This window comes from Alexandromys fortis, unplaced genomic scaffold, assembly GCF_014885135.2.
Source record: "Alexandromys fortis isolate MF-2015 unplaced genomic scaffold, M_Fortis_MF-2015_v1.1 scaffold_44, whole genome shotgun sequence".
Taxonomy (NCBI): domain Eukaryota; kingdom Metazoa; phylum Chordata; class Mammalia; order Rodentia; family Cricetidae; genus Alexandromys; species Alexandromys fortis.
Genome location: NW_026067921.1, coordinates 8,407,528 through 8,433,655, shown reverse-complemented (window position 1 = coordinate 8,433,655; position 26,128 = coordinate 8,407,528). Strand labels below are relative to the sequence as shown.

The following is a 26,128-nucleotide window of genomic DNA, read 5'->3' as shown; positions in this document are numbered from 1 at the left end:
GAGAGAGAGAGAGAGAGAGAGAGAGAGAGAGAGAGAGAGAGAAAGAGAGAGAGTATAGGTTCATGTTCATGTGTGTAGCAGCCAAAAGACAACTTCAGGTACCATTTGCCAAGTGCCATCTGTTGACTTTTTTTGAGACATATCCCTTACTGTCCTGGAATACATGAATTAGGAAAGGCTTTGGTGATATAGCTGTCAGAGTCATTTCTGCTCCTATAAGTAATATCCTACCCATATTCTTGTAAATACCCTCAATAAAACACATTGGTTCACCATGCTGGACTTTGGTTGTATCCATACTTTGGTCTGTTGTCAGTTCCCTTTCAGGTATCTATTCATATCTCCCTAGGAAAAAAAAGTTTAGTCATATTACATAATCGGCACCCAAACAGAGACATCAAAGAACAAACGAAGAGTTGGTGAGAAGTGGATACATGATACATGATCCAGGCTATGGGTAGAGAGGCATGTAACTGAAGCTGAGCAGACTGAGAGAGGACCATGCTCAGAGGAGATTCTGTGTGTGTTACTGCACCTCTGTGCTATGACAGCAGCAGGCATGGCTCTGCAGGGGAGTGAGACATGTAACTAAGGGTGAGCCATCAGGACTAGGAGTGTCTGTGGGGAGAATCCCAGACGCCAGACTTCATTTGTGTAGTAGCAGACATGAAATGTAAACATGAAGATGAAGATGCCCTGAAAACATTTTAAGGTTTAAAGGAAATTTTACAGTCTTAGAGATTAGTGGACAAGGGTCAAGACTGTCAGCAAGCAGCAGCTCAGCCTGTTGGGTGAAATCAGAAATTCATTTGAAGCCAAGATGACAGCTAAACAGGAAATTGTTTGTGTAAAGCAGGAAGTCGTCTGTGTAAAGAAGCAACTGCAACAAGAAGGGATATCCAATTAGCATCCTCTGGGTTAGCTTCTGACTGGGCAAGTAAATTAGATAAAGTATAAGACAAGATAGAGGTGCTGGCTTATTGCTTAAGGCTTGTGGGCCATAAGGAAAAGGGAGTACAAGTTAGATTCATGTGCCAACACTCTTTGTGGGATCCAAGAACCATGGAAAGATTCAGAAAGTGAAGAAGAGGAGAACATAGTAAAAGCAATAAAAGACAACTAAAGGGTTCAACTTTTAACAGGAAAAGAGAAAAAAAAAAACTGTCACCCAACATAAAGGTGGGGACCTTTCCAATAGTCTGGTATAAGAAACTAGGGTGATCAGGGAATATTCGGCAGTTGAACTTCTAGAATTTGGAAAGACTTTTAAGCAAACAATGAAAGAGCCTGTCATAGCACGGCTTGAGAGGCTGTGGGACACAGGAGCATATGGGATCTGTTTGACTGCTGTAGAGTCAGAAAAACTGAGTCATCTAACTAACTACCCATCCCCCTTTAAGGCAAAGGCTGCATAACCTGTACAGTATGAAGGAAGTCAGACTGGCTTACCAAAGTCATTAGGAACACTGGGCTATACCCATCTGATGTCCCCATAAGTATCAAGGGCTGGAGAAAAGGGGCAGATGCTATTAAGGGAACTAGGAATTAGAGAAACTATGTTTGAACCCCAGTTCACTAGCCCAGATAGAACTGTGTTTACAAGAGAAGTTAAAGAAAAGGTTGATCCTGCAGGGACCTTGAGGCTGGTATGGAGCTTTAGTGGCTTTGCTGGGCCCTTTGGTGTGAGGCAGGATCTTTATGAAGTAGGACAAGCTTACGCAGCTCTCAGTGACTTAGACCAGCATGTAAAGAGTGTCCATAAAGTAAAAGCACCCTAGGGATGAGAAAATGATAAAGCAAAAGAAGAGGTCTGTCTGGGTTACTCGAAGACAAATGTGGCAGGATTTGTGTCAAGCTACAGTTCCTAAGTAAGAATTGATAAAATGAAATTCTGTGCTAAGGATCTCTGGAAGGCTTTGAAGTCTAAGGAGCAGTCCACAGAAGAACAATAATACAGGTGAAGATAACCAAGCAGTTCCAAGGGTGATCAAAACCTCAGTTACTAGGGTACATTTCCCTCCAGCAAAAGGTTACACTAGTTTAGATGGTTTGCCCATTTGGGAACCCCCTCCAACAGCCAGGTGTTGTGAATGGAGAGCCCAGCAGCTGCAGCTCCATCCACAGTGCCAACCCAGGTCCTCTCTGTCCCAGAAAGCCAACAGGTACAGCAAGGGAGAGCAAGACCACAGTCTCCTTTGGCTTTGGGTGTAGGTTTAAACAGACTAGGCCAAGCCCACTGAGTTTATCAGGTGTAGAGAAATATAGGACGGCTCAATGGAAGACCTCCAGGAAATATAAACAGCTCAAAGAAAAGGTCTGAAGGTTAAGAATGAATTAAGTTAGCACCTCCTGTCCACACTTTGTATCCAACTCTGATCTGTGGAGGAAGCAACTGATAGAAATGGATAGAATTTTTCCATGCTGTACTAGAAGTTGCTTAAGTTCTCCTTTAGTATCTTCTTATTTGCAAACTTTTGGGGTCATCTGACACTTGCTCAGAACAGATGACCAAGCACTTTGATGGTGCTTCCCTAAGGTTATCTGTGTAACCCCACTATTTGTTATGGGATGGTAGTTTAGCATGTTGCCTTGTCCTGCCCACCCTCTGGAAAAGGTTTTGTTTTAAAGATGACACAATGCTGACCTCTGGGTGTTTTGCATACTTGGAAAGTCACTGGAGAGACAATTAGGTGCAAGGGTACTTCCACCTACCTTACAACCCTACGAAGGCTGGGTTAACTGATAGGGAAACAAAGCCAAAAGGTATCCTACATGGGTGAAAATGGACACTCCCAGAGTCCATAAAGTTACTGAATGAAAACCCTATGCCAGGGGTAGATTACTTTCCTGTGAATTGTTGGCTAAGGAAGCCCCCGAGGCCCCACAAATCATGAAGGCTATTGCTACTGCTGTTGGCTGTATCCCAGCACTAGACGGTAAGATCCTATTGATGAAGACAATTCATGTATATACTATGACTACAGAAATGGAAAAATAAAGCTGAGACTGAACAGGAAGCTTACACCTTGCTGGCTGGCTTTCATAGTGCTAGAAGGGGCCAGGGAGGCTACTGGTGAAGAACTGTCACCAACATTCCTGCTTGGCTATAGACCCTCAGTGTTGAAACAGCAATATGCCAGGCAGGATGTGCCTGTTTGTGTAATAGTGGCTTGGCTATTGTGAATAAGACCAACTGATTTAAGTCCTTCTCCACAAAAGGGACTTTCATGTCAGATACTGTAAGCCAGGACAAAAATCTGTAAATAGGGAGGTCATGGTTACCAATAAGGAAGCAAGTCCTATGGTTTTTCTAGATAGATGTGATGTGCTTATCAAACTGCCTTCTAAACATGTGTGTTTTATAGATAGATCACTGTTGTAAGCCTCAACCCATAACCACTGGTGAAGCTCCTGAGAAGAAGTGGTTATTACTGTGGCATATCACTGTGGTGGTCTATTTCTTAGTCACAGTGAAGTTCTATAGTCACCCCCTCCAAGGCTCAGAGATGATTACAGAAAAAGAGTGGAAAGGATGTCTATCTGGCCCAGTCAAAGGAAGAGGTGGAATGGCATGTTAACAGTCTCTTCCAATATTGAAATGTTCCATCCTGCAGGGAAGCTCCATAAGTAGGAAGGTAAATAACTCAAAATAGTTTCAGGAAGTTCCTGAAACTGACCAGATTCACTAGGCCCACTCTCTGCCAGATTAAGTAATGGGAACAGAGCTGCAAAGATTGTCTGAGTAGACAATCTGAGCTACAAAGAAGACTTTCAGAGGAGAAAAGCTACAAAGAAGTATCTGACACCAACCACCTGCCTGGAAGAGGCTTAAACCAGAGTCACGTAGAAAGAACACTGTCCAAGCTGTTGAGCTGCCTCCTGGTTATGCAGTGTGCTCCAGGTTCCCATCTTTTATGAGCTGTTAGTCATCCTGTGGTGGGCCCTGATGGTGCAGCTTTGAGTCATTTCTGCGCCTGTAAGTAACCTTCCACCATCATCCTGTAAAACTCATTCATTCATGAAATTGAACTTAAGTGGTATCTGTACTTTGGTTTGTCCTCAGTTCCCCATCTGGGGTGACTAGATGTGTATATTATGTCTCACCAGGAAAAGTTTTGTCACACAACAGAGGAGTAGGATGGTAAGCATCAAAAATACCCGATTACCTTGACATATCTGTAGACAGATGGTTTGCACAGCCAAATGTTTAAAGAATCACTACTACGTAACACTATCAGCTTGGGATTTCAGTTGTTACAAAAGGTTTGTATATAAACTACATTAGATATGGTCAAGAATAATACTTTGTTCTTTAGTAATTTGTCCACTTTACTGTCAATGTACTTGACTTAAAACACTGCAATAATTCTGACAGATAAATTCAAAGTTAAGGCTGTTAAGAGATGTCAAGCTGTTTAAGTCACAAGTGCCAGTTACTACCAGGATCAAATTCACATCTAAAAGCATAACTATTCCATCTATAAGGTATAAATATACCTTTCAAGTTAAAAGAATGGGAAACTGCAAGATTACTATACCGGATTCCAAAAGTTCTAAGAGCTGTAGGGTCAGTCTCAACTATCAAAAAGCACTCTCATGAAAAAGTGTATCTACCATAATTAGCAAAGGTACCCTAAGGTGAAACTGCTACTGAAGTTACTGTTAACTAGCAGTGGTCATCAGTGAATTTGTTTCTAATACTTTTTCTTCATTAAAGTCACACTGTTCTTGCCTCTTTGCTTTGACTATTAAACTCAAGCATTGCTTATAAAAGTATAGTACAGACTGGCATAAAATAATACTTAAAACAAGAAAATAGCAAGTCTTTTCTGTTATGAGAAGCCAGTAGCTAACCTTGGGCTCTGTTATTTTGGTTTTAATCAAATTCAGCACACTACAGTCACGGCTGACATGAAAGACAGATTATTATGCTTCCCTTCTCAGCAATGTTTTGAAACGCAACTAGTCTAGAGATCCTAGTGTTAAGAGATCAAATGAGAAAGCTATTTTAAAATTAAGCCATAATTGGCCAGGTAGTAATGCATGCCTGTAATCCCAGCACTAGGGAGGCTGAGGCAAGAGAGGCTAACCTGGAGAGATCCTGTCTATAAGTTAAAAAGAGAAACCACAGCCATTTAGGATGAGGAGCCTTCTTTGTTTCAAGTTTGCTGTACCTTGAAAGATCCCTACCCTCTTCCTGTTCTCCCCCACAGCCTCTAGACTGCTACAATATTACTGCTAAGTCCACCTCTAAAGCACATTTACATAGTAACCCTGGGCAGATTTAGTATATCAACATTCTCTCTTATAAAAATACAAGATATACAAGATCATCCTTAATATCGCTCCTAGATATCATATTCAGTCATCTGTACAACTTATGATCAATAGTATTTTTGTCCACCATTAGTTTGTAGGTATATTATTAATAATTATTATATATATGCAAACATTAAAGTAAAAAAATTTCTTTTTAATCTGTAAAGTCAGTGCTTTCCTAAAAATATTCATAAAAGAAATCAATTCCTTTATAAGGTGCATTAACGTGTAAACTGAAGCCAGCTCAGCTTAGTGTACTTACCCATCCTCACTTTCTTTCAGTAAGCGACTAGCAATTCGAATCAGCAGACAGTATGCAAACTGAGATTTCAGACCACATTTGGTGAATTTATTTAACATCTTGGAGACAGCGAGGCGATCATTCTTCCTAAGGTGATAAAGCACTCCCAATGCATGGTACTAAGAACAAGAAAAAGTGCACCATGGGCTTAGGATGATGATAAGATACCTACAGGAAAGACAACTGATGGAACTAGACAAAAGATGTGCAAGTCAAATGGACAAAATACAGTATCTTTATATGAAATTAAACACAGGGAACACTAAAAATGAGTCTAATTTACTTCAGAAGTTTTAAATTCAGAGTAGACAAGTAAGAAAGGGATTCCAGACAATCTGAAGCTAGATCTAGCAGTTTCAACACTGGCTTACACCTTCAGATCCAAGGTTCTGCCAGCGTAACAGATTTACTTACTTATAAACAGGGTTTGTTGGATTTCTCAGGTTGGTCTCAAACTCATAAACTCAAGTGATCCTCCCCTGCTGAGTGCTGGGACTATAAGTACATTCCACTGTACCTGGTTCAAGGCCCCTTCAAGTGGCTTTAAATCTGTTATCACCTTAACAAAAGATTAATCTCCTAAAGTAGGTTAGGAGAGTGTCATCATCCTGATGCTTTGTATAAAAGTACAATGATCAGAATTAGACCAATAAATAGATGTCTTTGAACAGAAAAATGACTGTTTTCCAGATTATTAAATATGCTAATATAAGAAGCTGTAAATATTAATACTTGGTCAAACATATACAGAGACTTCACACAAAACCATCAGTTAAAAATTTGATCATATTCCTTTAGGTAAGAATAGCCTACTAAATATCTTAAGATCTTTTTAATAAAATGTTTTACACAGTAAAATTGACTATTTTTGCAATAGATATCATCAACACCCTAAGAAACAGAGTTTCCTTTTACACAAATTATTTTCAAGTGAAAGACTGGAAAGCATTGTGAATCCCTTTGCAATAAGCATGTCTATGTACTACTGAAAGGACAGTCTTCCCTGAACACTCCTACAGGAGATCATCTATTTTCTACTAAACACTTGAAAGCCAATGGAAATAATCAAAATTTGTAAGATACCTAGTAGATAAAATGACTAATAAGTGGATTAATATGTCAAAAAATTGCCTTTAATATTGGATAACCAGTACTTTGTCCTGAAACATAAGATGACAAGACTCAAAGATAGTACCTGCACCATAATATTGTCACTCGATGCAGCTTCTTGGGCTTCATTTATCCATCGTTTCACCACATCATAGCTTATCTTCATCATGTGCTAATTAGGAAAAAAGGGAGAATATATAATGCATGACCATTAGACATTAGAAATGTGAGTTAAATTTCTTGCAAAATTACTAAAAGACATTTCCCAAACACTGAAAATATTGTTTCTTTTTAAGTCTACAATGTCTCTATTCGTAGGACAACTATAAACTGTAATTTTTTTCTCAATATCTCTTTGCAAAGTAATAAACACCCATTCCTTTGTAAGCTGAAAGAGGCAAGCTAAAGAAAGCAACAAAAGGGGGAAAATATAGAATGTACTTAAATAATGTTAATATAAGCTTTACTTCCAGAAAATTCCCCTGGAAGAGACAGACTATGATATACTCCTTGGTCTAAAGCCTGATCCATTACATCCTAGAATCAGGCAGTCTTGTAATTTCAGTGTTCTAATGATCTGAATGCATGTGTGGGTAGGTATGTTTGTTCCTGGGGGTGAGATGTTGTGGGTGGGTGTGCACATGTATACAGAGGCTAGACATCAAACTTATTTTTTGATATAAGACCTCTCACTAGAACTTGGGACCTGACAATTGTCTAGGCTGGCTAGCTGGTGAGCTCCAGAAATCTGCCTCTCCCCACCCCCAGCCCCCAGAGCTGGAATTACAAGCAAATGTCCCATGCGTGTCTTTTTATGTGAGTTCTGAAACTCTGACTCAAGTCCTCATGCTCACTGGCAAGCATTTAATCAACCAAGCAGTCTTCCTAGTTCCACATTTCCTGATTTTAACCAAATGCAATGTGTAAGGTTGTAATGAATAATTGTGTTGATGAAAGGAGAAAGAAAAGCTATTACTGAAGCAAAAGGTCACTTCTTGAAAGGAAATTCAGAAGTGGTAAGGGAGACTTTAAAGGACATAGATACAGGAAACCAAGGAGAGCTAAGGACAAAAGGAAAAAGGCAAACATATGGGGCACAAAGGAAGAACATAAAAACCAACGCTGTTTCTTTCCTGTTCACTGCTCTTATCTTACGCACCACTTTCAGTAGGTGCACAATTTTCAGGTTCCCCACAGCTTCCAAACATGCAAAGTTCAAGTTTTTATTGCCCATTAAAACTGATCAGTATTCTTCTAAATAAAACACAGCTGGATAAAGTAACAGAATGCACACACATTTTTGACTGTTCCTCTTGTGAGAGAACAATAGTGAAATTTGTTTTAACTAGAAACAAGACCATGTATAAGACACAGCTGCTGCCTCATCACTTACTAAGGAAGATACAAGTGCTGAACTGGATACACTGGAGACTTTATCCACAATGGCCTGCTTCATGTATCTTTCAATAGCTTGCAACATTGTTCCCTAATAACATTCAAAAAGAAAAAGTTGTTAAAACCATTCATTTAAATAACTACCCATAAAAGATGTATGAAAACTGGACATATATGTGTTCTGTGTAAATATTCATTTTGTAATAAAAGATTATATATAGTAATAATATCCTAGAGAACAGAACTCAAAACCACTACAAGCTACACATGAGCACACGTGCACGTGCACACACACACACACACACACATACAGAAAGAGACAAAGTGTGTATGCATGTATGTGTGTGTTCAAGGCCAACCTAAGCAAATTAGTTAGACTCTGTCTCCCCCTAAAAAGAAAGAAAGAAAAGAAAAAGAAATTCCTATATGGGAGTGGAGGGTCCTTCTGAAATCCTGAAGATGGTTAGATATTTCTGTACAAAAAGTGCATTTTCTACATCTTGAACAATTCTACACATCGAATGCAATTTCTGATTATTTTAAGGCATAAGAAATTAAATGTATAATACACTATTATAGCAAGCCCTCAGCATGGAATCTTTTGGAAGTAAGGTTCTTTTAAACATGGAAAAAGGCTTTTGTCCTGGAAGGGTAGTGGCCGATACAAATGAGTAGATATACTAAGACCAGCATTGAGATTAAAAATAATTTTATTGCGAACAATAATATTTCTAAGTCTTATACTAAGAATACTAAAAAGAAAGCAACAAAATAGTAAGGTAGCAAAAATAAATCAAGCTGTTTATATTATTTCTTCTAGTATTTAGATTTATAAGATTTCCAATTTGATCTGGATCAAATTATAAAACGTGAAGCAGGTATGGTGATCCACACCTTTAATCTTAGCACTCAGGAGGCTGAGGCAGAAAGATTATGAATTCAAGGTCAGTCTGAGGTATGTAGTGAGTTAATGATCTTATCTCAAAAAAATTATAAACCTTGAAAAGATTGCAATTCAGAGACACACCCAAGCATAAATCTGCAGCGATTATTTAATCTGCTTGGCAATCCTGACCCTTTTAAATTTTCCTACTCCGAGTTCCTAGAAGAGACAGCTATATAATCTCACCTTTCCACATAGAACAGAATAGGTAAGAGTAAACAAATGACCCGGGCAAGGTAGACACAATCTACCAGCTTTCTGGTGACTAGTCACATATCTACCCTCAAGTATGCATCACTGGTAAGTGATGGATTACCACTGTGGCTAAGGGAAACCGCACTGATGATTTCCTGACAGATGCTCTAGTCCCTCTTTTGTTAAAGGTTTACCTCAAATCCTGAGAGATCTGAGTATACAATAAAGCTTCTGTAAAAAGGTAGTATGGAATGAGGTTTTTGTTTCCTATGTATGATGTACCCAAGTATAATAGTTCATGACAGCAAACAGAAAAGACGAGACTACAATATATAAAAGGAAAAACAAGCTGATGGAGAAAAATACTGGAGTTAATAACCTCTCTGGTGGTCACCTTTCTTCACACTGAAGATCCACCAAGTCAGACTTGGGGTCTAGATCTGCATGCTACCTAAAGATAGTCTCCTTTAGCAACCTACTAAAACAAAGAGAACTCACATCTGTGATTCTGCAGAGAGCCCTGATGGCTGGGCCTCGGTACACATCTTCCTTTCCAGTCATGTCCTTGGTCAGACTAAAAGACAAATTAATTAGCATGAGTTTAATCAAAATGTTCTCTCCCTAGAGTCCACTTCTAACCAATTCCTAATTGTCTTCATAGTGACTTCACCACCACCACTAGTTCAACAAATACTGCCCTGGAAGACACACTCCAATAGGGTGAAAAAGAAAAAACAAACGACAAATGAAAAAAAAAAAACGTGTAATTTAAAATACAGATAATAAACAATAATAATGATGATAATGGCAATATTATAGAAAGCCCTATGCTAAAATTTCCCCAAATCCTAAAACGCCATCAGACTAGAGAATCTTTCTATATGAAATTAACATATGATACGCTCATTCATTCCCTCTTCCCGCCTTCTCACCCACAGGTTCCCTAACTGACAATCATCAATGACTTCAGCTCTTTCTGCCAAGCATTAAAAGTAGGCAGATGCTGTGTGCTAAGCTATGTGGTTTCACATAATTCTTTAAAAGGCTAGCCTTTCATCCTCCTACTCATGTCCTCTATTCATCTATACTACTCCTAAACTGGCAATCAAACTCCCCCTTTCTCAACTCCTCTTCACATCATCTAAAATAGCCACAACTGACTCATTCTGTTAGGACAGTGGGAGCAAAAAGTATGAAAAACTCAGAGTCCACTCACTGTTTACTCCTTAAATTATAAAAGCAATTAATTTAACAAAACTGGTTCTAAGTATTAAAAAAGATCAGTAAAAAACAAATGTTAACACTTGTCTCTCCTCACCCACCAAGTCTTCAATGCCACTTAACTGAAAATAACTTCTTAGTAAGGAAGTTATTAGCACTAACCATAACACCAAGATTTTTTAAAATGCTTAACCCTGAATGCTGACCTTTCCTTTTTCACTTAATAATATAACAAGATCCTTCCTAGATCCTCGCTATTTTCTTTTCAAAACAATATTCTTTTGCTTCTTACCAAGTGACTGTATTAGTTAATATTCTAAAAGAATGGTAATATTAGGTATTTTATCCTATTTAATGCTTCCCATTAAATTAACTGCAATGCTGCTATTTAGGGGATCAGACTCAGAACCCTGAACTCACTTTACCACTGAGCTGTATCCCTAGTTTTAAGTTTATGATATACTTTAATTGTCAATTTATTCTTCACCTTTTTCTGTTTCTCAATGTTTTCTTTAAAAAAAAAAAAAAAGAACAGGCATTGAATTCTGACAATATTCTTTGGATATGTAATCATTTAGTTTTTGCTTTTAAATACTAATACAAGACAGTACATGAAGGGAATTCCATGTGTTAAGGAATTGATAAGGGGTGGCCTGAGTTCAATCCCTGAGACCCACATTATATAAGAAGACAATTTACTTCAGAAAGTTGTTCTCTGATCTCCATAAGTGTGCTATTGCATGTCTATGCCCACACATCTACATACACATGTACTTTAAAAATTGATATGATACTTCCTTATTTGATAAATTTTATTTAAAAACATAAGATGCTTCAAGTAGAAATATGGAATAATGTCCTGCAGATATGAAATATTATAATTTATTATAATCTCATTGTCTAGCCCAGGTTAGATTCAAATTCACAATCTTCCTTTCTCAGCCTCCCAATGCTGGGCCTGGAGGTTTATACTATATGTGAATTCAATATTATTTGTATGATTTATTTTTTCAAGACAGGACTTCTCTGTGTAGCCTGGCTGTCCTGGAACTTATTCTGTAAACCACGCTGGTCTTGAACTCACAGAGATCCACCTGCTTTTGCCTCCCAAGTGCTGGGAATAATGGCAGGCACCACCACCTGGCTATATAAACTTCAAGTAACACTGGGGTGCTGGAAAACCCTAATATTTGGAAGGTAGAGGCAAGCAGAACTCATCCAAGGTGAGCAAGGTTCACAATGAGACCCTGTTTCCAAAAAAAAAAAAAAAAAAAAAAAAAAAAAACCTGTTAAAAGGATTTCTACAATTAGTTTCTGTTTTAAGTTTTGGCTCAAATCATTCTTCTATATAGCTTAGGCTGGCCTTGAATTTGGAATCCTCTTTGCTAACACTTCCTAAGTGCTAAGATTAGAGCTGTCCTTCACCACACCTGGCTGGCTGTATTTTATCTCTATCTCTTTTAACAGACTATACTTAGGGTTAACTGCATCTAATCATTCTGTGTAGCAACTTTTATTTTGAATACTTTCTTTGTTCCTTAGAAGGCAAGAGACTTCTCACCATGATGAGAATGTTCTACATCATTGAATATATTATCTATAGGTTCTTTATTGTTACTGAGCACTCACAATATACGGGAGGAACTAAAGAACTGAGTCTTAAATTCAGCTTCAGTTATGTTCTCTATAATTTTAGTAGCCTACATAGCTACTTGCTACCTTACTGACAGAGCTAGAGTTACTGTGCTCTACTAAGTGTTATGCTTTCTTTCTGAAATGTGCAAGGTTTATATTTTAACTTCAGCTCTTTTGTGATTGCCACAAAATTTTAAATAAAAAATTAACTTATGAAACCTAAGAAAATTAATGTAAATATAACATCACTTTTGTCTGCTTGCTCATCTCTCCTCAATTTTGAATTTTTGAATTATGAGAAATATTTATATGCATATATGTATAATATTTATATTCGGTTTTAACAATAATTCCTAGAGTGGTTTTATCCTTTCTTTTATAAATTCAATGTTCACTGCTAACTCATATTCTACAACCTATTATAGGATTTACTCTTAATTTTAGGATTACTGTAATTTGAATTGTAAGAAGTGCTCGTTGATGTGATGTTATGGTCCCTACATTCTTTCAAGTCTGAAAGTCTGATTATTGTCTCTGTATTTGAAATACAACTTGCTTAGCAATTTGTAAAGTACTCTTAAATCTCATTCTTTCTCTTACAGCTTTGCGGACACTATCCCCATTCTTTTCTGACACTTAAAATTATCATGAATGGCTAAAATCAGACTAGGTCAAGAGGTCAGTCTCTGGAGTCTATCTCTCCCTGCCCCCCATTCACTATATAGCACAGGCTGGCCTGGAACTTGCTATACTGCTCAGGTTGACTTGGAATTCAGTCCCTCTCTTTCAGTTTACAAAGTCCTAGGGTTGCAGACATGCACCATTACATCTACATGACTAGTATTGTCTTTTTCAACAATATAATCTCTCTAAGATGTATTTTAGCACTGGTCATTCTATTGTAATTTTTGTTTGAGTGCAGTATGCTATTTTAAGCTGTTAATTTCTTTCTTCATAAGCCAAGAAAATTTTTTCCTATTTTATCAATGAATGTTTCGTTTATCTATAAACTAGGTTTCAGCAATATTAAAGGTTTATCCCTCACTTCCATTGCTACCTTAATCTTTACATTTTGTTTCACATTACAGTAAGGGTTTATTATATAGCAAATGGTATTCTAGAGACTTGGATATGTTAATGAGTAAAAGACAAATATTCCTGCTGTCAACAAGTGTATATTCTCTCAAGGACAATCTAAGCAATATTTTAGGCTTTTGCAGACTGTAAGACCTCCTCACAGCTACTCAGTTCTACTAAAGTAACACAAAAACACCCAAGCAGAACACACACAAGGGTAGGGAAAATAGTATTCCCAAACCTTAAGCCTAAAAGACGTTTACATGGTTGGATTTCAAAGTTCTTTAGCACTATTAATTTCTTCTTTTTCCCCCATGCGTCTCCCTTTAAGAATGAAAAAGAGTGTTAAGTGTGATTCTCTGCCCACTCCACCACTGTATTTGGGGAGCACATATGGAAAGACCCGTGGACATAAGAAACTAGGAAGCACATTATTCTTCACCAGGAGGAAATAGGCGAAGAAACTTGCCCATAACTACATTTTGACAATTTAAATGGGGACATCTAGGACTTCTGAGCTAGAGTTGACATCATGGGTTTAGTCTTTGGAGGATATTATGAGAGGGAGAATTCATTTTACATGTAGGGCAGATGTAAACCTGCGGGGACTAGGGGAAGACTGATCAGCTATATGCAAGGTTCCAAAGATACTCAGGTATTATTCTCTAGAACCTACAAATTTATTTTATGAGGCAAAGTTCTTTGTAGATGTGAGTAAAGATTTTAAGATGGAAGGGATTATGCCAGAACAGTGGGGCAGGCCCCAAATATAATCATAAGCATCCTTCTAAGAGTAAAGCAGGAGCCTGGCACAGGAAGTACAAGATGTGAAGCTCAAAATAGACGATGCAGGCAGCCTCCAGCTAGAGAAGGTAAGCATGCCCTAGAGTGGCCAGAGAGCAGGCCTTGGCCATACCTCTGACTCCAGCCAAGTGAAACTGCTTTTCAGAGTTGTTCTGTGTATGTTGGTATATGATATGTATATATGTACACATTCGTGTGTGTAAGAGTGATCACATGTATGTCACAGCAAACATGTGGAAGTCAGAGCAACTTAAAATGCTATTCCTTGCCTTTCCCCTTGTTTCACTGCTCCACGCGCTAGACCAGCTGGCCCACAAGCTTCCCATCTGGCTCACTACAGGGAGGCACTGAGGTTAGCTGCCTCCACCAGATGAACCATGGGGACCTCAAACTCAGGTTCTCATGCTCGCATTGCAAATGTATTGCCCACTGAGTCATCTGAGTCATCTTCCTGGCCTCATCTGGAAAAGAGCTCTCTGTCCTGTTTTTAAACCACCAAGCTGTTTACGTTAGCAGGTTTGTAGTAACTTGCTAAGCAGCAGTAGGAAACAGGCTTGGATTTTTGTTGTTTCTGAAAAGGATCAATAAGTAAACATTTTAGAATTTTATAGCCTATATTCGACACTATTCAACATTATTCGAATCTTTCATAGTATAAAAGCAGTCATACACAATACATTAAAAAATGGGTGTGGCAAGTTGGGGATTCATCTCAGTGGTAAGCTAGGCAAGCGCAAGGCCCTCAGCTCCAAAAAAAATGGGTGTGGCTATATTCAAATAAAATTTTATTTTAAAAGAGTAAGCAGTGATTTTAGCCATGGCCCAGAGTTCCCTAAATTATGTTCTATAAATGTCTTAGCTTCCCTGTGTGTTGGAAATGGCTTGCTCCAGAAGGCTTCTGTGGCAATGTGCTGCACAACTACGAAGCACAGCAAGGGCAGCAGGTTAGCAGGTGACACCAGTGTCAACAGATTTTCTCCAGTTTGCAACCAGTTATTTAATAAGCAATTGTATGGTTGGGGTATGAAGTGCTACATCAAAAGGCTCATGTGTTAAAGACTCAGTTGCCAGCTAATGGCTTTTGTGATCCTGATGGATTTGTAGTATGATGGCATCATTGAGAGGTGCTTTGAAGGGCATATTCTGTCCCAAACTCTTTTCTCTTCTGCTTTCTGCCTCATGTTTGTCCCAAATGGCCAACCATTATGTGCCCAACACAATGATCTGGTGTGAGAGGTCCTTCTATGTGTTGCTTTTATTGGTTAATGAATAAAGAAACTGCCTTGGCCTGTTGAAAAGGCAGAACATAGGTAGGCAGGGAAAGCTGGACTGAATGCTGGGAGAAGGAAGGAGAGGGAGAGCTATGGAGCCGCCACCAGAGTCAGCCACTGCCACATGGCGCTACACAGACTAATAGAAATGGGTTAAATTAATATGTAAGAGCCAATAAGAAGCTAGAGCTAATGGACCAAGTAGTGATTTAATTAATACAGTTTCTGTGTGATTATTTTGGTTCTAAGCTAGCCGAGCAGCCCGGAACCAACAAGCACCCCCTTCTCCTTCCAACAATGATCTGCTTCCCCAGGGATGAGACCAGAAACAAGAGAGCCAAGTCACAAAGGCCTGAAGCCTCTGAAACGGTCTTTCCTCCATTCTTTTCATCAGGTTTCATCAGAGATTAGAAACTGATTAACAAAGCAGCCTTCTAAGGAGCCTTTTGAAATACACTCCAGAGTCACTACTCTTAGCCCCTGGCTAAACATTAACATCAAGCAACTCTTCCACTTTTCTGTGGCATGTAGATATGAGTTGTGCGTTTGTAATCCCACTATATTGGGAACAAAATACATAACAAAAGCCAGAAATAATACAGTATAAATTAAATGAGCTGAATCCTGCACAAAACTGCTCACTATAACCATAGCTAAAATCAAAGAAGCCTAAAACTATACCAAGTGGCTCACAAGAGGCATTTATGGAGCCCAGGGTACCTTGGCTATACTACTGCCATGACAGGATCAATAGAGACCAGCCAGAAAGTAGACCTGAGTTTACTGTAAGGTAATGCCTTGTTCCAGGAAAGACCACAAAATGAGTCCACCCAGGCACCACCCAGGAAGAGGACAATCAACATCCAAGGGGAAAATACCTAACATTCCAACCATTATAGCTAAGATCACAGACGCCTTAACCCAGCACACACCCACTCCTTTTCACTAAGACACCCCTAGACAAATGTCAGTCAATCAGGGATCCTGAACCTTAGAAATCCACTCACCCCCAACGTCTGCTATGATAAAAACCCTACCCCAACTGAGCTTGAGGCTCTCTGTTCTCACCACTGCTTCAGACAGACTGGGAGCCCAAGTATGAGCCTGAATAAAGGCTCTTTGTTTATACATACAAGTTTGGACTCTGGTGGTTTTCGGGGGACCCCGCAATCTGGACATAACAGTTTCTAATACAGGATGTACACATCTGTCAGGAGCCATTCTCCCAAAAAGTATAGTGGGGACCATTGTCCTGAGGATGTTTGCAGAGAGCCCCACACCCCAACTGTATTGAGAACTGTTTGTTGGCAGCGCCCACCCCACACCCACTATCTTGAGAGCTATCTGTTAGTGGAACCTGCCCCACATTCCAACTATCTAGAGAACTGTTTGTGGTTGGAATCACAAAGGAACGATTCTGCTTGCATAGAAAACACTAGGTGTGTCGACTAGTGACCTCCTGACAGACAACTCCGGACTCAGTGACTCTTGACCATTGCTGCCCTGGCAAGATCCCATGCCCCTGCCCCCATCCCAAGCCAAATTCCTCATCCAAGGGCTATATAAGCTGCTGCCATTACGCTAATAAACGGAGGCTTTGACAACAGATCTTGCTTGGCCTCCTTCCTCTTTCCGGCCCATGTCTTTTCAGATAGCGCCTCTACGGGACTTTGGAATAACTGACCTGCCAGGCGGGTTACAACCCTAGACTAACTGACCCGCTGGGCGGTCACACACATCCTTCAATCTGCTTATCTCTATTAAGTCTAATCTACTATTAAAATTTCAAGATGGTAACCATTTACTATTTCAACAAAAGCCTACTACAGGAAAGTGAGCAGAACACACAGTATGTAATCCTTGCTCTACAGCTCATCCAAGGCTAACTATGTCCCATTTTAAGAGATGTTGCTCCCCTCAGAGTCAGTAAAGGACATACCCAGACACCAGATTCTTAGCACAAAGGAGGTGGGGGGGGGGGCCTGCAAAGGCAGACAGCAAGCAAAGGCAGCAAGTGCAAGCAACAAAGGAGGTGCTTTTCACAGGAGTGGGTGTTTAAGGAGAAAAGGGGGGAATCTGTGCTGGTAAAGTGGGGCTGTATGCATGCCACCGCATGTGTGGAAATCAGGACAAAGTCAAGGTGTTTCTGGCAAAGCTCATCATGTTACACAATGTGACTTCACTGAGGCTTTGGTTCTGAGCTCAAAATACATGCTCTTACACAACACAGACCATCATACCAGCAGTGTCAACAATGCTGCTTTAAAAACACTGGCTCAGATGGAGAGGATTGTGGGTTATGAACTGCAGTACTTTTCCTGTACAAATAAATTTTTTGCTTTTATAAAACAATTTATGGAAAAGCAAAAATTTTTGATACTTTTCTACCATAATTCTGTAGCGTGTCAGCATCAAATTACTGCATCTCTGGATTGTATTAAATTAAAATGTTTTATTTTTAAAATTGCTCTTTGAGATGATTAATTGAATTTCATAAAAAAAATCATTAAATGAATTTCAGAGTGAAACTAGAGGGTCCAAAATGGCTCCAAACACATTTTCTTCTGCCATTCTGTACTACACATCTGTGCAAAGCAACGTTCTCAGAACTGAAAATTATAAAACAAAATCAACTCTAAAATCACTGAAGATATATATTAAATATTTAGCTAAAATTTAATTCCTTAGTAAAAATATCATTGGTATAAAAATTTGTTCATTTTTAATAAATGGTAAGATAATATGCATAACAAAATTGTTTTACAATATATTTCTTTATATTATCAGAATATAAAAATGCTCTTGATGCAGTTTTAATTTTCACTGTTCTGATGCCTGAGATACCTAGTTGTTTATTCCCATACTTATTGACCATTTGTACTTCTTTGAGAAATGTCTTTATCATTTGCCCTTCTCTGGTCGAATTTGATTTTTTTTTCTGTTGTTTTCTGATATTTATATATTCTAAACATTAATTCACTGTCAGATGTTATTTGCAGAGCTTTCCTACCACCCTGCAGATTGCCTCTTAATTCTATTGCCTTCTTGCTGTGAAGAGGCTTATTGAATTTAACATAATCCTGCTTCTCAGTTCTTGCTTCTTTTCTGGGCTACCAGAGTGCTATTTGGGAAATCACTGCCCATATAAATGTTTTCTTCTAGTAGTTTCAAAGTTTAGGGTGTCCTACTAAAAATTTTTTAATATAATTTTAGTTTATTTTTATATAAAATAAGTCTAATTTTCCCAGTACCAGTTATCAAAGAAGCTGTCTTTTTCCCAAAGCAAGACTGGTGAGGAATGTCCTTCTGTATAATTCTGCTTTTATTGGTTAATGAATAAAGCTGTTTTGGCCAATGGCTTAGCAGAGTAAAATCAGGCAGAAAATAGAGAGTAGGTGGAGCCAGGGAGACGCCATGTAGCTGCCACTAGAATCTTACCAGTAGGCCATATCCTTGTAGTGATGCACAGATTAATAGAAATGGGTTAATTTAAGATATAAGAGCTAGGGGCTGGAGAGATGGCTCAGCAGTTAAGAGCACTGACTGCTCTTCCAGAGGACCCGGGTTCAATTCCCAGCACTCACATGGCAGCTCACAACTGTCTGAAAAATACAGTTCCACGAGATCTGACACCTTCACACCAGTGCACATAAAGTTAAATAAATCATTAAAGAAAAGACATAAGAGCTAGCTAGGAATATGACTAAACTATTGGCCACACAGTGTTTAATAATAGTTTTGTGTGATTATTCAGGTCTGGGCGATGGGGAAATAACAAGCAGTCTCTATTTACATAAGCCTTCAGCATTTTTTCCAAGAGTCGTTTAGATACAGATGTGTGAATTTATTTTTGGGTCTTGTGTGTATCTATATTTATGCTGGTATCATACTGTTTTTTACTACTGTGACTCTGGAATATATTTTGAAATCAGGCACTGTAGATAACTCCATCATGGTTCTTTTTACTCAGTATGCTCTGGCTACTGTCTTCTTAGTCCACTATTCTACTGTTGTGAAACCATGACCAAGGTTTAGTCCATTATCATCACGACAAGAAACATGGCAGTACACAGGTAGGCACTGGAGCAGTAGCTAAGAAAGAGGCTCTAGGCTTGGCATGGGCTTTTTGAAACCTCAAATACCAAGCCCAGTGACACATTTCCTCCAACAAGGCCACACCTCCCAATCCTTTTAATCCTTTCAAACAGTGCTACTCTCTGGTGACTAAGCATTCAAATATATGAGCCTATGGGGCCCATAGCTTATTCAAATCACCATAGCTATTAAAGATCTTTTTTGTATCCATGTGAATTTAAGATTGTTTTCTAGTTCTGTGAAGCATGCTATTGGTCATTCAACTGAGAATTAATATTGAATCTGGAGATCACTTTTTGTACCCTGCACAATTTAAACATATCACAATACTTTGAGTTCTATTAGAAGATTTAGGGATGTTGATGCTTTAGTTGGAAAGGAATTAACTCAGTTCCAGACCCCATCTGTCCTATGCATGTTGATTTCAAAGTTAGTTCATATTTCAAAACCTTTGTCATGTCGTTTCACATCTGTGCTGCCCTGAAAAAGCACTCAGATCTTTCCAGATCTTCCAGAACTTTACAATCTCCTGAATATCATTTTTGTCAATATCTCTGACTGTCAAAGACCTCTTTTATCCGTTCTCTGTTTTAGTTCCTGTGCTAATGCCCAATTTTACATAACTGGACTCACTTTCAGGACAAGGAATACTAAACAAAAGTTGTTAATAATAATAATATTAAGTAGATTTTTCTCCCTACTTATCATGTACCCCTTTCCAGGAACAGCTTTGTTCTCAAGGTTTACGTGTCTATAATACCAGTTACATACCATAGTACAAGTGTTCTATTACTGGGGCTGGCCTCAGGAAAAAACTAGAGGGGAAAAAAAGCAACAAGAATTCTTTCCTATCCCAGCACTCAGAAGGCAGAGGCAGGCGGATCTCTGTGAGTTCGAGACCAGCCTGGTCTACAGAGCTAGTTCCAGGACAGGCTCCAAAGCCACAGAGAAACCCTATCTCGAAAAACAAAAAAAAAAAAAAAAAAAAAAAAAAAGAATTCTTTCCTGTGTTCGGGAAAACAGGTTCTCCACTGGCCCCTTTTCTTCAAATCTGTTGAGCACAAAGAGGAAGACTTCTCCCTGGAGGCCCATTTGGTACAGAGTCCTAAATTCAGCTGCCCAGAATACAAGGAAGAGAACTTATGAAGCTTGCTATTGTTTTATCATTCATTTATTAAATAATGCTTTCCCCCCATTTATTTGCTATAATTTCCTTTTTGGAGGCCTCAGTAGTTTATATTTTTCCTGAGGTTTTTTGTTGTACTGCTGGGAAAAATAGACTACAGTGTCTTTACTTCATCTTGGCTGGAATTAAAAGTCCCTGACCTTCATTTCTAGTCAACATTCTAGTTGTTATTCAGTAGGTTTGGGAGAAGATGTCTTCAAGAGCTGTTACAATTTCATTTAAAAAGAGAATAAATGTTAATTCAAACAATCAGGCTTACAAACAAGGTAGTACTGCAAATACAAAGGGAAGCAGACAAAGACAGGTTTCTTAACACCCATTAAATCACACCTTTCATACCTGTGACTATGTAAAAGGACTTTCCTAAGAAAGAAAGATAAATAATCCTCAGGCTTCCAATGCCCTTGCTTAAAGCAGAAAAGCAGACTGCTATGTTTACCTTCTTCAACATGCCTACACTGAATTTCTACAAATGGAAGACACTAGTCCAGCTTTAACAGTACAAGCAATGTAGGATATGGCTCTTGCTCTCAAGATCTAAAACAACACACTAAATACCAGAACATGCCTACAAAACAGTGCTTCAGGAACAACTGAAACTGGTAAACTGTCAAGAATAGGGGAAATCAATACACAAAAGACTAAGTGTCTGAGCTATGTAAAAAGGAAACAGGACAATTCTTAGCATGAAAAGAAACACGTAAAAAGATACAAGATATCAAACTACACTGACATGAATTCCCAGGATTCAAGTGTTCCTCTGACCCAGGCAGGCGATGAGTAAGCACTTCTGAACACAAACTGGAGGAGAGATGGGAGATCATTTAGGACTCTAAAGTTCCTCACAGCCAAAGACAGCAGAACTTCAATATCAGCTGGAAATTCATTTTTTGATTTTGCAACAAAAAAGTTACTGAAGACCTCTGAAAGAAGAATTTCACCACAGCAAAGACTGAGCATGTCCCAGTCAGGCACTCCTCAAACTAATCATCCAGTGACAACAGTTATTCAATCAGAAAAACTGTCCCAGGTTTGTATGCTTCTTATCAAGTGAGTGGAAAGACTTCACTTTTCTAAAACTATTTACACCCCCAACAAAAATCCATATATTAACTCTACAATTCAAAATTTAACATGATTACAAACTCTACAACACATTTATTTCTTCCCAAATCACAAATTATGAACTACAGATCTTATTCACCAAGACTAGAGGTGTTTACTTACCCCAAACTGAAACCCATCCATCCTGTATCACTTTTCTTCCTCATTGCTGTAACCACATGCTTTACAGAAACCAACAGCATTTATTTCAGCTCATGGTTTCAGTGGGTTCTGCCCACTGTGGTGAATAGGATAAAGCAGAGCAGTTGAAGTCATGATGAGCCAGGAAGCAAAGAATGGGAAATGACAGCATTCTGTTGACCTCCCCCACTCTACAGGCCTCCAGCCTATAAGGGGGAACCACACATTCCAGGTGGTTATTCCTTCCTCAGAAACAAATTTACAGTCATATCCAAAGTTGTGCCTCCCCAATCTTACAGGTGATTCTAAAGCTACTCAGATCAGCAATGAAGATTTAGCACCACCCCTGCCACAAATATACTACTCCCAAGGTTCAAGTGAAGAACCATTCTTCAGAATTCAATTCCAGAATCCTAAGAATTCTTTACTTGTGGACTTACACACAGAACAGGATCAACAGATGTTAATCTATGTGACCAACTTTAAGCCATTAACAAAATCTGTTTAAGTTACTCTTCAATTGAGTTGTGCTATAAACCAAAACAATTAAGTGTTCAGGCAAGTGTGATATGCATGTAACCACCAAAAATAAATTATTAAACATCTGCATGTCCATGGAAAGCTCCCCATGCTCATTTCTAGGCAATTTCCTCCAAGCCACCAGACTTGTAGCTTCTATTAACACATTGAGTTTGAGCTGTCCTTAAGTTCTTTAATAAATAAATAAATTTAAAAAAAAGAAATAAAAAATAAAAGAAAGAAAGAAACAAACAAACAAACAAACTCGGGACTGAAGGAACTTCAGTCCTCTTGGTCTAAAAAAAAAGATTTATAAAAGTAGAACCACCCAGAATGTATTCTTTGTATCTTTTTGATATTGTTCCAATAGGAAGTTTTAGAGGTTTATTTATGCTATTGTCTGAATCAGCAATTTGTTCTTTTCGGTAGCTGTGAAGCAGGCCACTGCATGAGTATATCACATTGTATTTATCCATTTTTCTATACTTGGTACTTTGGGTTATCTCTAGTCTAGACCTATTACAAATAAAGTTGCTACAGAATTCTTATGCAGTTTTGTATGTACACATATATTTTCATTTTCTGTAGGTAAATATCTAGACATATTACTGGTCACAGAGTTAGTACACATTTAACTCTATAGGAAACTGTTTTCTAAATTGTTATAGTTCTGTTATAGTGCATGAAAGTTTCAGTTGTTCTATCTACTCTGTACTAGAGCAAAAGTTTGTTGTCTTGTTCTTGTTTTTATATTGCTAGGTTTCTTTAATTATCCTATGGTATGATAGCTTATTAAGATTTTAGTTTGCATTTCCCTGATAAATCACAGTTTCATGTACTTATTATTAATTCATATATATTCTATTATGAAGTATCTGCCTTCAGGTTTTCCTGCCCTCTTAACACAACTGTCTATGTGTACAGAATGGTCACCTGCACTATTTGTTTTCTATTCGTACTGTAACAAATTACCACAACTAGAGGCTTAACAACATACATTTATAATTTTACAGTTCTGTAGAACTGAAGTCCAACATAGTACTCACTAGGCCAAAAACTATTGTGCCATGAAAACTGCATCCATTTCATCTGCAAAATACATTCACCCCATCCCACGATCTCCCCAGACTGTAGTATCAAGGATATACAGTATCAACATACTATAGTATCGAGTCAGTCTAAAATCTCATCTAAATTTCACTGATTCAAAAATCTCAATCTTATTATCAAAATCATCGAATTAGATTTGGGTGAGATTTTTGTCATTCCTGGTGCAACAATCCTCCCCATCTCTGAACCTGTGACAAAAATAAAATGTAAGAATGCCACAGTGTAACAATTACAGATGTGACCATTTAAAAACAGAGAAAATGGAAAGATAAGTAAGTCACTGGCCCTGTAAAGGCTAGTGCAAATTATTAACCTGACAAAATCTGGACTCACCTGGATGGGGGACCTTTGGGCATATCTATGGGGGATTATTTTGGACCTCCCCCTGTGGATGGCACCATTCCCCAGGCAAGGGATCCTGGACTGAATAGGAGTGGAAAAAGCAAGCTGAATACTAAGTGTTCATTTGTTCATTGTTCTTTTCTTCTCTAACTGTGGACATGAAGTCACTAGCTCCCTCCGACTCCTACTGCTGTGACTTTCCTGCCCTGATGAACTGTAACCTGGAACTTTGAACTTTAAAAACATGTGAGCAGTTCTTTCAAGTTTTTGCCGCTTTGACTCCCTAGTAAAATGGAACGGTAAACCAAACAAACTTTTACCCCTTAAGTTGTTTTTGTCAGCGTACTTTATCACAGCAACAGATAAAGACACAAGACAGGCCCTAAACAACGTTAAAATCTATTTGGGCAAAGTGCTTAAGCAGCAACCTAAGTAGTTCCCAGTGGCATTCTTTAGGCCTGCACCTCTGCTCACATAGGTAGCCATCTCCACTTGGTCACAGGTACAGCTAACACGTACTCACAACTGAGTAGGACTATTAGCCTATTTCCTATGTGCTCAAGTCTGAGGTTGAAAACTTCTTTCACTTTGTCCTCTCTGTGTCCCTTTAGGTTCAAGACAGTAGCATTTCTGCTGGTATAGTATGCTCAAGTACCTTGTGGATCTACCCTAAGTACAGAGACTCACTGCATTTAGACAGAGGTTCAACCACAGATCTTGCTTTAACAATCTCATCTCTATTTCCAGTTTCTGCTTTGCTGGTAAGGACTCACTGTTGACCTCTTTAGCATTCAAAATGAACACCCTGACCTTTTAATCTCATTTTTTAGCACTGACTCCTTTCATTGTTTCTCTATAGCACACTTTCATGACGATGATTCTGTCAGTCTTTGTTTTGTTTGTTTTTTGAGACTGGGTTTCTCTGTGAAACAGTCCTGGCTATCTTGGAATTCAGTATGTAGACCAGGTTGGCCTCAAAATCACAGAGATCCTCCTGCCTCTGCCTCCTGAGTGCTGGGATTAAAGACGTGCGCCACCATGGCCAGGTGAGTGTCTCAGTCTTAGCATCCCTATGCCCTTTAGACAGAGAATTTCCAAAATTAGCAAGTCCTAACTTTTTGGTGGTTTGTGTTGTTTTGTTGTTGTTTCTTTGATTTTGATGTGGTTGTTGCTTTTGAGACAGAATCTCATGCTGTAGACAGAAGTTTCTGTCCTGCCTGGTCCTGCAGCCATTCAGTTCCAACAAAACAGAGGCTTATATTAATTATAAACTGATTGGTCTATTAGCTCAGGCTTATTATTAACTAGATCTTACAACTTAAATTAACTCATAATTCTTATCTATGTTTGACCATGTGGTTGGTACCCTACTCAGTGAGGCATTCTCATCTTGCTTCCTCTGCATCTGGCTAGAGACTGCAGACTAAGACTTTCCTCTTCCCAGAATTCTTCTAGTCTGGTCATCCTGCCTATACTTCCTGCCTGACTACTGACCAATCAGCGTTTTATGAAACCAATACAAGCGAATCTTTACAGGGTATAAAAGCATTATCCCACAGCATCATGTAGCTTAGACTGGCCTCAAATTTGCTAGGTTGCCAAAAATGCCTTGAATTCCTGATCCTCCTGCCTCTACCTCCCAAGTCTCAACTAAAGAAAACTTGGTTCAATTTACCTACTTTCAAATTTTTCTAAACACATAAAAAGAAATCAGAATGTATCTTCAACACTTTGCTTGGAAATCTCATCAGTTAAAATCTTAGTTTATTTCTTGTAAGTCATGCTTCTCACATAATCTCAGAATATATTTTTGCTAAGCTTCCTGCCACTATAATAAAAAGATTTCCCTTCCTACATCTTCATTTTCCTCTGGATCCTCACTATCGGCATCGCTAATGCCTGTTTCCACTAATGATCTATTCACAGTGATTTGGATATTCTTTAAGGTAATTTTTTTTCCCTGCTCCTTTAACTTCTAAGTCTTGCACAGTGACTAAAACCTACATCTCCACTAACATTCTAGGGCAGCAATTCTCAATCTTCCTGATATTGCAACCCTTTAATACAGTTCTTCATGTTGTGGTGACCCCCCACCATAAAATTACTTTGGTACTTCATAACTGTAATTTTGCTACTGTTATGAACTGTGATGTAAATATCTGTGTTTTAGATAGCCCTATAAAAGGTTTGTTCAATCCTCAAAGGAGGTGATCCACTGGTTGAAAACCACTGGTCTAGGGTTTTCCTAACATCTCCTTAAAATTCCAAAGCTACTTTCAGATTTTCTGTTATAGTAGCACTCCATATTCAAGTATAAAATCTGCATTACTTTTCTATCCTACCGTTGCTGTAACAATGTA

The 26,128-nt window shown here is 38.5% G+C and overlaps 1 protein-coding gene across 3 annotated transcripts in view; it reads right to left on the bottom strand.

The window, feature by feature from the left end:
- The window catches only part of Copg2 (COPI coat complex subunit gamma 2), a 120,343-nt gene that overhangs the window by 77,855 nt on the left and 16,360 nt on the right, over nucleotides 1-26,128 (bottom strand). For all 3 annotated transcript variants that reach the window (XM_050141804.1, XM_050141802.1, XM_050141803.1), the window contains exons 6-9: nucleotides 9,762-9,837; nucleotides 8,124-8,216; nucleotides 6,816-6,902; nucleotides 5,582-5,739 (exon numbers count right to left, since the gene is read on the bottom strand). In XM_050141804.1, coding sequence (XP_049997761.1) covers nucleotides 5,582-5,739; nucleotides 6,816-6,902; nucleotides 8,124-8,216; nucleotides 9,762-9,837 — 414 coding nt within the window. The remainder of the gene's footprint in view (nucleotides 1-5,581; nucleotides 5,740-6,815; nucleotides 6,903-8,123; nucleotides 8,217-9,761; nucleotides 9,838-26,128) is intronic.